We start from the raw sequence: 14,454 nt of genomic DNA, 5'->3' as shown, positions 1-14,454 counted from the left end.
TTTTCAATTTGTATAATCATTCTCACCTTCATTCTGAATTGTTTCTTCCACATTAATATGAATTTACTGCCCCTTTAGCTTTCTAACCTTAGTCTTAATTTGATCTCAAATATCTTGTATCATAGAGCACATCTCTCAAGGCAGATATTCTTTACTAAGCCAGCCAGACTGATTTTCTGGGTTGTGGAGCCCTGGTGGAGTAGTGGTTACATGTGGGGCTCTGATCCTCAAGGACAGCAGTTTGAAACCACAAATGAACTCTGTGGGAGAGCGATGGGGGTTTTCTTTTCCTGTAAACAGTACAGTCTTGGAAACTCCAGGTCCATTTCTACCCTGATGGCTGTGAAGGTTTTTGGTTATTGCTTGTGCTAAAGAAGACATTAGGGGATATTTTTGGTTTAGGATAAAGGGTTATCTCATGGCAAGAGTTTGGGAAATTCACCAAAGCTCAATTGCTCCAGAAAATCTGGATTCTATTAGAATTGAAATCATGGTCTACATTCTCAACTTTGGGGTCAAAATTCTTCTATCAATCAAAATGTTTGCTATTGGTAGCTAGACACAGTCCAATTTTTCTGGTTTTGTGGCAAAGGGTTGGATATAATCATCAAGATTTGAATAAGTGGTTTAAACTTAGTAAGGGTGTGGAAAGGATGGCGATCTCCATGTGCCATTTAGATGCCTGCCTCAGGTCCTCTCTCAGTCCACACAGACAAAGGGATATCGTTTCCAAAATGTTGGTGAAAATTCAAAAGTAAAGGAGATTAAGATGCTGCTGACCCAATTTTTCTCTGAGACATGGAATGAAAAAAAAAATTGCTCTAAGAATCTCACCTGGGCCACCGTTTCTCAGTTCAATAAGTTTAAACCCTTTGGATATAAGAACTCAGATGATAAAATGCCAGAGCCAAGCCAATACCTAATCCTAAACCCCTCTGCCTTTCTTTGTTCTTCAGGTGTTTAGTGTGATTGCCATGTTTAACGTAATGAAGTTTTCGATTGCAATCTTACCCTTCTCGGTCAAAGCAGTGGCCGAAGCCAATGTATCTCTAAAGAGAATGAAGGTATAGCAAACACTGGGTGAGTAGGGAAGAGAAACCGCATACCTGGGTGGGAGTATGCTCAGCTCGGGGGAAGTTGTGTCTTTGCATTGGAGGGCTTATGTACTGGGGGGAAGTCTTCTATTCACAGTTGGACCACTGATAGAGGTGGAGGAGGGTACAGGTGGGACCTTACAGTCGTCTGCCTTGTTAGTAAAAATGAGCCGCTGTCCGTGGCCATGATGTCCCTAATCTTCTACTCGCTATCCAAGCCATCCATCTTCAAGTTAAAGGAGTGGGGTTGGGCTTACACTAGGCTATCCTCCCTTCATTTAATTTCTTCACAGTGGATGTGGTGATGGAAGGAGTGAAGAGCTTAGTGATGGCGTCACATCTGTGTCCTCATTTAATCACTCGTTCTTTCATGAATCAAAACTCACTGTATGTCTTCTATGTGAAAATGCCATGGGGGAATGCAAGCATAAAGAAGAAACAGTGTTTACTCTGAAGGGCATCCAATCTAATATAGGAGTATATATACCAGTAATTGCTATACCAAGTAAGGGTTTACATGACGTGCAAAAAGTCCCATAAGGTGGTTTTGAAGTTCTTATCTGAATGGAAAAAGAACATGAAATTCTTGTTGAGGTGACAACACGTTTGGACATCTGTAAATTGATTTCTTTTATTTACTCAACTCAGATATTTAGAGATCATCTTTAGCATTTTAGAGTCATGTTTTTCCTTTCTTACTTGCTGTCTGCATCTACTGAATCAAGACCTCTGCTGAGCTATGTTTCCTCAATTTTAAGGGGCACATACCATTATTAAGACTGGATTGAAAGGTATACTGTTACTACTTTTTAAGAAAAGCACAGAATGTAAAATTCAATATCATGATTATTTGACTGCAGGAAAAAAATCACAAGGGTTTCCACAGTACAGTGCTGTCTTGAGTCCTCAAATCCCCTCTGTCCCTATGGGCCTCACCTTCATCCAGTGTTTCATCATCTTTCACATGAAAAATCACAGAGACTTCTGAAGCTATCTTTTTTGGGGAAGTGTTGTTATCCTTGAAATCACATTAGAGTTGCTAAAGTATTTGTTTCACCACTAATATTAACCCAGGGACATCTTGGAATGTTTCCTTGTCCCTCCAGGTTTGAGCCTGAGCTCTCAAGTGGTCCTTGGTTGTTTCCATCTCATTTCCCATGTCCTTCCTACCCGGAGCTTGGTGTCTCAGTCATGCAAAATTGCTTGTTTCATGCATCTGACCCCAGGAAATCATGTTGGTTCATTCTTCCTTTCCTTTGAGCCTATTTTGTCTATTATCATATGTTTATCCTCTTTCCCTCCTCACATCTTTGTCCACCTAATACCTACCTCTTAAGACTCAGCTTAGTTTTGAGCCTCAGACTGGGGGTCCATGAGCCCTTTTCTGTCAATGACAGGGCTGCTTTTCCTGGCCATATTTCATGGAAATGCTCCATGCACATTCTTGTCTCACCCTCGATTGAAATCTCTTGAAAGGAAAGACCCCTTTCCTTATATTTGCAATTCTATCATTTTCCCTAGCGCCTGGCATATAGGAGGAATTTGGAACATATTTATTGAGTTGACCTGAGTAGGGACCTAGGAGAACATAGCAGAAACTGAGCAAGTGATCTTTGATTCATAAATATTATTGCCAAGCAATGAAGTTCCTCACCCAAACCCAGACGCCATCAACTATCTTGTGTGGGAAGTGAAATGCAATTTTGAATCAGCATTCTTCAATGTGGATCACCTACAGACGTCTTGGGACTAAAGCATACATCCTAGATACTGTGGCTTAGTGGATTGTCTGCTGCTGCTGCCTCCCCTGGGGGACCACTTTCAGAATTGTTTCCCTGGATGCCATATATGGAATTGAAAAAGTCGTGATTATAGGTCATTCATATATTGGGATGATATATTAAGATGATTCTTAGAAATAAATGATGTCTGCACAGTTAATTTTTGTCTCTTTAATCTTAGAAAATCCTCATACATAAGAGCCCCCCATCTTACATCACCCTACCAGAAGACCCAGCGACTGTCTTGCTTTTAGCAAATGCCACTTTGACATGGGAGCAAGAAACCAGCAGTAAAAGTGACCTAAAGAGAGTACAGGACCAGAAACGCCCTTCGCTTACGGAGCACAAGCTGGAGGCATACAGTGACATAAGCTCCCCGGCCCAGGGAATCAGTGGCCCAGAAGAGCAAAGCGGACGACACAAATGGGTCTTGCACAATATAAACTTTGCAGTGAGAAAGGTGGGGGTGTGTTCTCAATGTATTGCTCTATCCTTCCTCCTCGTCTCACACTGCTGTGGTCTTCTGAAGGCCTAATGTAATAGAGGTTGAGTTTGAGATGGGGTTTGAATGTCTCTAATCAGACTGTGTTTTTCTCTTCAAATTTTAAAACGGTGGACAGGAACACTGGAGGTACCTCTTCAAGCTGAAGGAAGATGGAGATGGTTATATTAATGCTGATCTTTGGAGCAAGTTGTTATATGGAATGGGTAATCCGTGGCAAATGGTTAGACCCAAACCAACGAGCTTCCAGAAATCTCTCCAGATTTGTTCTTAATTCCATATCGGAGTATTATAATATAGTATCTAGTTGCCTTTGGATGGTTTCCAACTCGTGAGGATTCCCTGTGTAGCAGAGTAAAACTGTTTGGTAGAGTTTATTTTATTAGGATGAAAATATACATCATAAAACATAACCCATATCAACCAGTTCTACATGTACAATTTAGTAATACTGATTGCATTCTTCAAACGACACAACCAAATGTTTCCTTTCATTGTCCCTTCTCCCCGGTTTCTATCCTTGCTGTTGTTTGGCGCTGTTAAGCTGGCTCTGACTCACTGTGACTGTGTACCACCGAACCGAACACTACCTGGTTCTGTACTATCCTCACAGCTGCTGTTAGGGTTGAGCCCGTGGCGGCAGCCACTGCGACAGTTACCTTTTTGAGGTCGTCCTCCTTTGTGCTGACCATCTACCAAGTATGATGCCCTTTTCTAGGGACTGGTTCCCCTGATAACGTGCCCTATGCTTGTGAGCTGAACTCTTGCCGTTCTCGTTTCGAAGGAGCATTTTGACTGCCGATGTGTTTCTTTTTCTGGAAATGCGTGCTACTTTCAGTAGTTTGTGGCAACACCGTGATTCACATGCACCAATTCTCCTCTGGTATTCCTTATTCAGTTTTCAGCTCTCCCAAGTGTAAGAAGTGACTGAAACACATCACAGCTTTGGTCAGGCGCACTTTAGACCTCAAAGTGATATGCTTGCTCTGTAACACTTTAAAGAGTCCTTCCGTAACACATTTTCCCAATGCTGTTTGATTTCTTGACAGCTGCTTTGATGAATGTTGTCTGCAGACACAAATAAAATGAAATTGTAGACCACATTATTTTTTCCCCTCTGTTTATCATGATGCTGTTTATTGATCCAGTTGAGAGGCCTTTTGCTTTATTTATGCTAGGTTTTAATCTGTACTAAAGGCTGTAGCCTTTAAGCTTCCTCAGTAGATACTACAAATCTCCTTGGATTTCAGGAAGCAAGTTGTGTGATTTGTGAATCAAAGGTTGCTAATGAAATTTCCTTCAACCGTAATACTAGGTTCTTCATCGAGTAGTCCAGCTTCTTGGGTAATGGATGTAGCATACAGATGGATTAAATATGGTGAAAGGATACAACGCTGACACACACCTGTCCTGATTTTAAATCATGCAGTGTCCCTTTGTTATGTCCGAACTACTACCTCTTGGTCAATGTGCAGGCGCCATATGAGTACAAGTGTGCTGGAAGTAATTCTCTTTCTTTGAAATAATATCCATAAGCTGTTATGATCCACACAGTTGAATGCCTTTGTGAGGTTAATAAAACACAAGGAAACAACTTTCTGGTATTCTCTGCTTTCAGTCAAGAGCTATCTGACTTTGGTTCCTATATATCTGCTGTGTTATATAAAGGAGATCATATAATATTTGTGTTTTTCAACTAACTTATTCACTCAGTATAATATTTTCCCCATTCAATCATGTGATATGTATCAGGTCTAAATTTCTCTGTTTGGCTGAGCAATATTCCATTGTATATATTGTTCCATATTTTGCCTGGGCAGTCATCTCTGGTGGAATTTTGACTATGATTGTGAGGGTGCTATAAGGAGCACTGGTGTCTGATGATTTGCTTTGCATGTTTGCCTTTACTTCTTCCGGTCAGATACCTAGGACTTATATCGCTGGGTCTTGTGGCTCAACTTTTGAGGAAGCTGTCAAACTGTTTTCCACAGTTGCTTGTATTATTTTATATTCTTTAAAAAAAGATTTTATAGTTTATTAGACTGGTGAAAAATCCACATAACCAGTGCGGATCATGTCACAGAAGAATCTTTATTCTTTCATTGTCCAGCACCAGCATTGGCCCTTGCAGGACTGCTGAGTTCCTTCCCTCTGTCCTTGGGCTCCTTGCGTTGTTTTCTTGAGGTCTCTTTCTTCTCGTACAGGCCATGACTCGCAGGGCTGTGTTTAGGTTCATTTTTCTTTGCATCATACAAAGAATCGTCAATCATGCCAAAGCCAATCGTCTTGCCATCACCAAAATGGGTTCTAAATCCAAATACAACAATGACATCTGGTGTGGTCTTGTAAATGTTGGCTAGTTTTTCACGAATGTCTGTGTTAGGCACTGTTGCTTTCCCAGGGTGAAGGACATCAATGACCATTTGTTTTTGCTGGAGTAGTTGGTTGGTCATGAACTTCCTGGTCCGGATGGTTACCGTGTCATTCATGATGGCGCAGAATGCTCAAGAAGCCAGAGACGAAAAGCTCATCATTTTATATTCTTATCAGCAATGGATGAGAGCTTCAGTTTCTCTGTAACCTCATTAGCAACTGTTATTTTGCGATTTTGTTGGTGTGCATTGCCATTCTAATAGAGAGGAGGAGGAGGCATTCCATTGTAGGTTTGATTTTCCTCGGTGGCACAATAGTTAAGGACGCAGATGTTAAGAGGAAGGCCCACAGTTTGCACTCACCAGTGTCTCTGCAGGAGAAAAGACAGGGGGCTCGGATCCTGTAACGATTACAGCCTAGAAAACCCTATGGGGCAGTTCTACTCTGTCATCAACTGGAATTGACTAGATGGCACACAGCAACAAATGGCTAATATTGAGCATAGTTTTATGTACTTGTTGGCCATTTGAATGTCCTCTTTGGTGAAATATCTATTCTAATCATCTGCCTATTTTTTGATTGTGTTATTTGTCTTCCTTTGTTGTTAAGTTGTAGAATTACATTTAGTATTAGAAATATATCTGTCTCAGGTTCATAATAAGCACAGTTAATGACCTCAGCAACCACACCCCACTTTACGATGGAAGGTAAATCATTTGCCTAAGGTCACATAACGGGCAGGAAGCAAAGGAGTGATTTATTCCCAGGGTGCTTAGTTCCACTGTCTGTGCCTAGATCCATCATGCAATACTACTCTCGTAAAAAGCAAAATGGTATCTATCAATAAGCTGTCCAGTAGGGAAGCCAGCCTTCAATATTGATGAGTGATATCTTTAGACAAAACTATGAACTTAGAAAATGCTTGGCCTTCTCTCTGCATGTGGTTTTCTTGGCACTGTGAACTTGGAAGCAGTTCTTCCATGGTACCAGTGTTAATTTTGTTGCAGAGGGCTTGAAAGTAATTTTGCATCTAGTATTTTAATAGGTTATCTCGTTGACTCTCTTTTCCCATGAAAATATTATTAAAAGAGAGGTTCTTATTTATTATGTGATGTTAAGCTCTTGGAGCTAGCTTCCACATATTCACTGGAAGTGATCTTCAATCTGCTGTATGCAATTGTGCTTGGTTCTCAGTTAAGTCTTTCCAAGTGTAGCCTTCTCTGTCATGTCATCACGCTCCCTGTGCATCTGAGAGGGAGCACCCACATAGCTCCAATTCTGACTTTGGGTTTATTTAGAAAGACTTGTGAATTGCGCTAACGTTCTAAAAAAAAACTGTGTTTTAGGCCTTCAATTGCTTTACTCAATACATTTTCATTAAGATGGTAATTTCTAAGTCATGAACAATAGTTGTTAAATACATCGAAGACAAGAGTATGGGTTAAAATTATGCCAGTCTGTGTTCTGCTCCCAGCAGGATTGTGTAACCCATTGGGTATAGTGCCTAACCATGTGGAGGCCTGTTTTTTTTTTTTAATCTGCTCCATGGATTTACTAATAATAGTACCTACTTTGCACTGCGGTTGCAAGAACTAAAAATTAAGCCCCTAGTAAGTTCTAGCAGATTTTAACTCTTAATGATGCCCTTTTCCTTTAAAGATGCCACACTAGTGCTGTCCTTAAATGTTCTTAAATTCAGGCATTCAAATTTGGATTCCATTAGATTGTATGATATATATTTGTCTTATTCACAGCTGTGCATTCAGCCCAGAGCACTGCACAGAGGCAGTTTCTAATAATGTTTGTTGAATTTAAAATGATAATCATAAATTCATGGTGTACAAGTATCTTGAATTTTTTTTTAACCTGAAAGCAATAGTGAGTCTAGAGGGTCCAGGCTTGGCTTCAGGTAGTGAAAGGGCTTAAAAGAGAACCGACTATCTAGGAAGACAGGATTCCTTCCTGTTGTCTCTTTGTCCAAATGCAATTCAAAGTTCCTGGAAGTCCTTTGAATGGAACTAAAATAGCTCAGCCTCACATATATGCAGTTTCAATAGTCATGTGAGTTCCAAAAGTCATGGGCTATACCTGTACCAATCACTATTTTATCTTCAGTGTCTAACATGTTTTTTTTGAAAAGGCTTTTCAGACAAACCCATGATGACTGGCAGCAACAATCAGGTGTCGGAGGTGCAGCAGGGAACGGACCCTTTTGGTTAGCTTGAGTTAGGAGAAGATGCTGTATTTGGCCCCATGTTAGGGAGCAAGTCTTCAATGAAAACACTCCTAGGAAATCCAGCTGTAGATTGCAGTATCTTCTTGCTTGTCATGCATCTGCCACATTATATCTATAGTTTACTTATTTTTCTTACTGTCCATATCCCCCAACTTAAAGGTAAGCTCTGTGAAGGCAGACTGAGATTTCAATCTGTTGTGCTCATTGGTGCCAGAAGAATGCCTTCCGTTGTGCCACGGGTTGACTCTAATAATAAGTTGTTCATTGAAATAATGAATGTACAACTGTGGAGTGATTAATGAACCCAGCATGTTGAATAGCTTAAATGCTCAGTAAGTTCGAATTGAGCTATTATTGTGGAAAAACACATAAAGAATGGCTTGTGGAAAATATTCGTATTTTGAGGATTGCCCTTGTCCCCTGGGTTGTTCAGCCTTTTATCTTAAATTCGATTTATTTTAGAGTCTATGCACAGAACAGCCTCCAAGTTCAAGAACTGTATCTCCCAGCCCAGCACAAGCTATGTTTCACGTCAGTATGTGCATATGATTTCTAGAAGCCCTCCAGGGCCTCTGTTGTGCTGTGAAAAGGGAACGTAGTTAATTAAGACTAACATTCCTATATCCGATCTAGGTTCTCTGTGTTGGGGCTAGGGCTGTGAAACAGACAGGCAATTTATAGCGCCTCTGGATCCCTACCTGGCCTACTCTGGAAAGTTTGGGGCTAGAGATCTGGCTCTTAGCCCTCTAAGAACTGGGGAACTGACTCTGTGTCTTGTTCGTTTTTCTCTGGTAGGGGAAGATTTTGGGAATATGCGGGAATGTCGGAAGTGGAAAGAGCTCTCTCATTGCAGCTCTCTTAGGACAGGTAAGCTATGCGGTGAGTGCGGTCATCAAAACAAAACCAAGTAAACCAAAGCAGTTTCCACTGTTTTGATTTCTCCAACATGTTCATTAGCAGCCAGATGCTTAACTGTTTGCATCAGTTAGAGGCCAAAATGCTCTTAAAATGGAACATTGATGTAGAAATGAAATGATTCCCTTTCTGTTCTGTTTAGGGGCCCCATTAGAACACACAGCAGATGGACTCAGCTGCACTGGACACGGTGCACATCGTTTATGATGATTTCCAGGAAGCCGATGTACTTGGCAGCTGTACTCACTTCAGTCAGATAGGAACTTAGCTTTTCGCACTCTTGAGTTTTCCTCCCTAGGGTGTGTGTTAAATCGTGACAACGTCCTTGCCTAGAGCTCCATTGTGCTTAAAGGAAGAGTTGCGTTATTAAATCCATGGTTTCCCCATGGCATGGGCTGTCTTGATTTAAGAAGTCCAGCAAGGCAGCTTGGTGGAGAAAGACCCAGGAAATTGGGACTCACAATGCTTTTTAATGTCTTTGCCTTGCCTTTCTCCCTACCTCTAGGGCTTGTCCCGAGGTCTGTGCAGAGCAGAAGCTCAGGCTGAATGAATGCTTAAATGAATGCATCAATGAAAGCAGCAATGTGCCTCCAATTTCTCTGTCAACCTTGTGTAATGAAGAGGAGTAACTGTGACTTCGGGTCCCTGTGTAATGCTGGGAAATGATCAAATAATATCTTATAGCCACGGGCCTCTAAGTTGTGGTGGTTTCTACCTTGTATTTCAAAGGAATAAGAAATTTTCTAGGAAGAATACTGTGCTAATCTGGGTAGACTAAAGAAACAAGTCCATGGAAACTCATATGTGTTTAAGAAAGAGGTTTATATATAAGAGCAGTTGAATATTGAGAAAATATTCCAGACCAGTCCAGATCAAGTCCATAAATCTGATACTAGCCCATATGTCCGATACCAATCTGTAAAGTCCTCTTCAGACTCACGAAACACATGCAAAGATGCTAAATGCAGGAAGATCACCGGCCAGTGGGTGGAAACTCTTGTGGATTCAGTGATGTTGTAAGCATCTCAGCGCTGGCAGGGGTCTCCCCATGGTTTTTCCAACTCAGGGCAATAGCATAATTCCATGCGTCATGTCAGCTGCAATGTCTCCCAGGGAGTGAGCAGAGACAGAGAGTGTCTCCTGCCTTCAGGCAGGAAGACAGGAGTTCCCAGAATCCTAAGGACAAGGCCTTGCCCACAAAAAGGCCTCATTGGCTATTTTCTGATTGACAGGCTAGACTCCACCCCTTCACTCTGAATCCTCAAATGGACACCAGGTTATGTAACAACCACAAGTACTAAGCTCTCTTGATTTCCACTCTGCTCTTTCTAAAGAGATGACTGGGAAGGCCAGATTGCCTCTGTCTGTGGGAAGAAGGGGTTAGGTGCCTCTGAAGACATGAGGGACACGAGGTTCAGAAGGCTTCTGTGTGCCTTATGAGCTCCAAGATAGGTGACTCTCTTAATTTCTGTGGATTCTTCTGCTTTCCCATTCGAAGTGGATGTGGGAATGGGATCAGGTGAGTCTCTGAGGAGTTGCACTTGTGTGGCTCTATGGTCATCTCAAAGTAGGCAAGCATTACCCAATTCTCCACCTACTAACATGACATTCTCAACAACATCCTGTACAGGACATTGTTCAATCTCTGCTCAGACATCTCCGGTGATGGAAAACTCATTTTATGGCCAGGTGCTTTGCTGGAGCACTTTGATGTATGTTAGAGTAATATCCACTTCCTTTTGGCTTTATCTCCATTGGTTTGCTTGCTGGCAAATTTCTTAGAGAAAATAGAATTCATCTGCTATGGTCCAATGGTGTGGTTAACCCCCCTCACTTATTTCTGGGAGACATGGTGGTTAAGCAAGTGGGCTCTGGACTACCTGGACTCACCATCTGTCCCACTGACTTATTGGTGACCTCTTTTTGGTTAAGTTCCCTCATCTGTAAAATGAGGTTAAGGAGGGTGTCCTGAAGATTAAATGAGAAAATAGTTAGAAATAGGATAATTCCCCATGCCAGTTATAAGCATTCTGTTTGCATTTATTTAGCAGAGGGCTTGTCATGTCCTTGTTACATTTTAGCTATTACTGATTTTGTTACCATTCTTGTTACTATCATGCTTTCTTCCCCAAGTATAATCGTCTCTGTCCCTTGGATCATTCCTGTGGGTGAAATGTCACCATATCCTTTGACTGCCTTTGTTGCCCTTCTTCTCTACTTGACTTTGACACACTACTGCTGCCTGGGGAGCAGCAGGTCTGAGAGCCACGCCCAACCTCTCATGACCCGCTCTCTTGAGAACTTGGGATCATCTTACATGAATTTATGTACTCAGAGTAATGGACTGGATCCCATTAATGCTTTTCAAAAAGTGTGATAAATATATAGGTAATAGAATAATTACAATTTAAACCCTAACCCCCTCTCCCCCCCAAAAAAGAGCTAAACCTGCTTCCATTGAGTTGCATCCAAATGGAACTTCTCTATAAGGTTACTGACAATATAAATATTTATGGGAACAGATAGCCATATCTTCTCTCAAAGAGTGGCTGCGAAGTTTGAACCTCTGACCTTCTGGTTAGCACTTAACGCATGGTGCCAGCAGGTCTTCTTTACAAGTGAAGTTCAGTGATACAAATACATTCATCATGTTGTTCGACTACGACTAGTCTTGAATTGTTTTCATTACTTTGAATGAAGTCCAGTGCCCTCTAAGCTCCAATCTCTCCTTTCTTCTCCTGCCTACCTGCCCTCGATAACAACAAATAAACTTATCTATTCTTATTAGATAAGACCTACTTCTTCTAGATATCTTGTATAAGTGGGGATCAGACAGTATTTTTTTCCATTTTGTGACTGATTTATTTCACTCTATGTGATAAGTTCAAAGTTCATTCATGGTATAACATGTATTAGGACTCAACTTATTTTTCCCCTTTGGCTCTAATAATATTGTTTGTTTTACTTTTTTTCTGCCTTCCCATTTAGTGTCTATCCTCTAGTTAGTGATTTACACACTCTGTCCCTCAAATCCCGGCTAACATACAAGAATGTTTTTGGTAGTGTGAAAACCTTTTCTTGAATTTTTATAATAGTGGTTTCATATAGTGTTTGTCTTCTTGTGATTGGCTTACTTTAGTCAGCAAACTGTCCTTCAGGTTCATCCATGTTGAAGTGTTTTATAGATTCATTCCTAGTCTTTAAAATTGCATAGTGTTTCATTGTGTGTATCTACCATAGTTTGCATCTACTCTTCCAGTGATGGGCATTTAGATTGGTTTCATCTTTGCGCTACTGTGACTAGGACTACGGTGAACCTAGGTTCACTGTCATGAATCAAGTGGAAGCATTTCTAGGCTGTATGGTATTTCTAGTTCCACACTAGTTGCATCATTTTATAATATGACCAGCAGTGTATAAGAGTTCCAATCTCCCCAAACCCTTATTTATTTATTTTCCTATAGTAGTTGTGTGTGTGTGTGCACCACATATTACACAATCTAAAATGTCCTAGAATTTACTTCTAGGTTTTTAATTCTGGTCCATAGATCTTTGTGTCTGTGGATGTGCCAGTACCAGTATGCTTTGACTTTGTGGAAGGTTTTAAGATTAGGAACTGCGAGACTTCCAACTTTCTTCTTCAGCAGTGATTTGCTAGTCCCAGGTCTCTTTTCTTTCCATCACCAAAGCTGGTGATTAGTGTTTACATCTCATTAAAAGGTAATGTTAGAGCCGGAAATCAACTTAATTATATCTGTAGATCACTTTGGTAGTATTGACATTTTCGTAATGTTAAATCTTCTTATCCATGAGCATGGTACTTTTCTCCATTTATGTCGGCCTCTCCTATTTCTTATAGTAGTGATTTGTAGTTTTCTTTGCGTAGTTCTTTTATTTCTCTGTTTAAGTTTATTCCTTAGTATTTTGTCTTTTGGGTAGCTATTGAAAATGGTATGGTTTTACTAAATTTTTTTCAGGGTTCTCTTGGTTTATGTAAAGAAATCCAACTGATATTTATGTGGTGATCTTATATCATACCAATTTGCTGATTCATTCACTTTTCTTGCTGAGTCTTTGGGATCTTCTATGAACTATGTATAGTGTCAAACTACATGCGTACGGAGACAATTTTACTTCCTGTTTGCCAAATTGGATGCCTTTTCTTGTCCTCTAGCTCTGGTTAACAGTTCCAGAATAGTACTGAAAAAGAGTGATGAAAAAGGCATCGCTGTCTGGTTCCCATTTGCAAATGAAATGTGTTCACTCTCTCCATAGAGACTAATGTTGACTGCTCATCTTGAATTCCTTTGTTTTTATGCAGTTTCAGATGGTATTTTGCATATTCATCCATTGATTGATGGACATTTGTATTATTTACATCTCTTGACTATTGTGAACAGTGCTACAATGAACAGGGGTATATAAGTATCTGTGCCAACCTGGCTGATAAACACACGTCAGATTAATTGAAGGGCAGAGAGATAAATGGCTCGGTGAGCCTCACCTTTCTTGTTCTCAGGTCTCTTGCTTTCTGATGATCGAACCAAGATGCAGCTGCCTTAGCCAGTTCCCTGCTTCAGCTGGCAATGCTCACTTCCTGTAAGACATCCCTGAGGAGAAGCCACATGGACCTACCCTGATGCAGCCCTGGGTGCTGGAGCAGCCACGTGGAGACCCCTGCCAGCGCTGAGATGCTTACATGATCACTGATTTGGCTTTCCTCCTGCAGTTGGCATCATTGCATGTGTTTTGTGAGATTGAGGAGGACTTTGTAGATCAGTGTCAGACATATGGGTTAATGTTGGACTTATGGACTTGTGACTGTCACTGGGTTGGGATGCTTTCTTAATGTACACCTATCCTTTATATAAAACTCTCTCTCTCCTCTCTCTCTCTCTCTCTCTCTCTCTCTCTCTCTCTCTCTCTCTCTCTCTCTCTCACACACACACACACACACACACACACACACACACACACGAGTTTCTGTGGAATTGTTTCCCTAGTTTACCCAGACTAATACAGGAATAAACACTAAGGAGTGAAATTGGAGAATCACCCAGTTCACAAAGCCAAAACGTGTTGTTGTCCAGTTGATTCTGACTTATGGCAAACCCATGTGCTATAGAGTAGAACTACCCCACAAGGTTTTTCTTGGCTTCAGTCTTTGTTGAAGCAAACAAATAGGACTTTCTGCCATGGTGCTGCTGGGTGCGTTTAAGCCACCAATCTTTAGGCTAGTAGTTGAGCACAAACCATTTGTGTCACCCGGGGACCTTCATGCATGTTTTAAAAGCTGAACTTCCTAATGTCTTAAATGTGAAAAAAATCCTTTTGAAAATGGATTTTCCGCTTCTCTTGGAAAATGAGAAGCTCTGGTTACATTGGGTCTGCTTTCTTGCATGGCACCAATTCCACAACTGAATTGAAGCTGCTGTCATATGACAGGGAACGCCCGAGCCTTCATGCACAGTTACAGAGCTGATCAACCCCCAGCAATTAGCTGAGAAAGGTTAAGTGGGACTCAGATCCAGTCAAGACCCTGGGAGGAGGAAA

At 41.0% G+C, this 14,454-nt stretch overlaps 1 protein-coding gene across 4 annotated transcripts in view; it reads left to right on the top strand.

Annotated features, from left to right (window-relative positions):
• ABCC12 (ATP binding cassette subfamily C member 12) overlaps window positions 1-14,454 on the top strand; it is a 96,416-nt gene that overhangs the window by 36,838 nt on the left and 45,124 nt on the right. For all 4 annotated transcript variants that reach the window (XM_075536381.1, XM_075536378.1, XM_075536380.1 and 1 more), the window contains 3 exons: window positions 957-1,064; window positions 3,057-3,335; window positions 8,782-8,853. In XM_075536381.1, the coding sequence (XP_075392496.1) occupies window positions 957-1,064; window positions 3,057-3,335; window positions 8,782-8,853 (459 nt within the window). The remainder of the gene's footprint in view (window positions 1-956; window positions 1,065-3,056; window positions 3,336-8,781; window positions 8,854-14,454) is intronic.

This window comes from Tenrec ecaudatus, chromosome 18 (genome assembly GCF_050624435.1).
Source record: "Tenrec ecaudatus isolate mTenEca1 chromosome 18, mTenEca1.hap1, whole genome shotgun sequence".
NCBI classification, from domain to species: Eukaryota; Metazoa; Chordata; class Mammalia; order Afrosoricida; family Tenrecidae; genus Tenrec; species Tenrec ecaudatus.
This window is presented reverse-complemented; position numbering and strand designations above follow the sequence as displayed.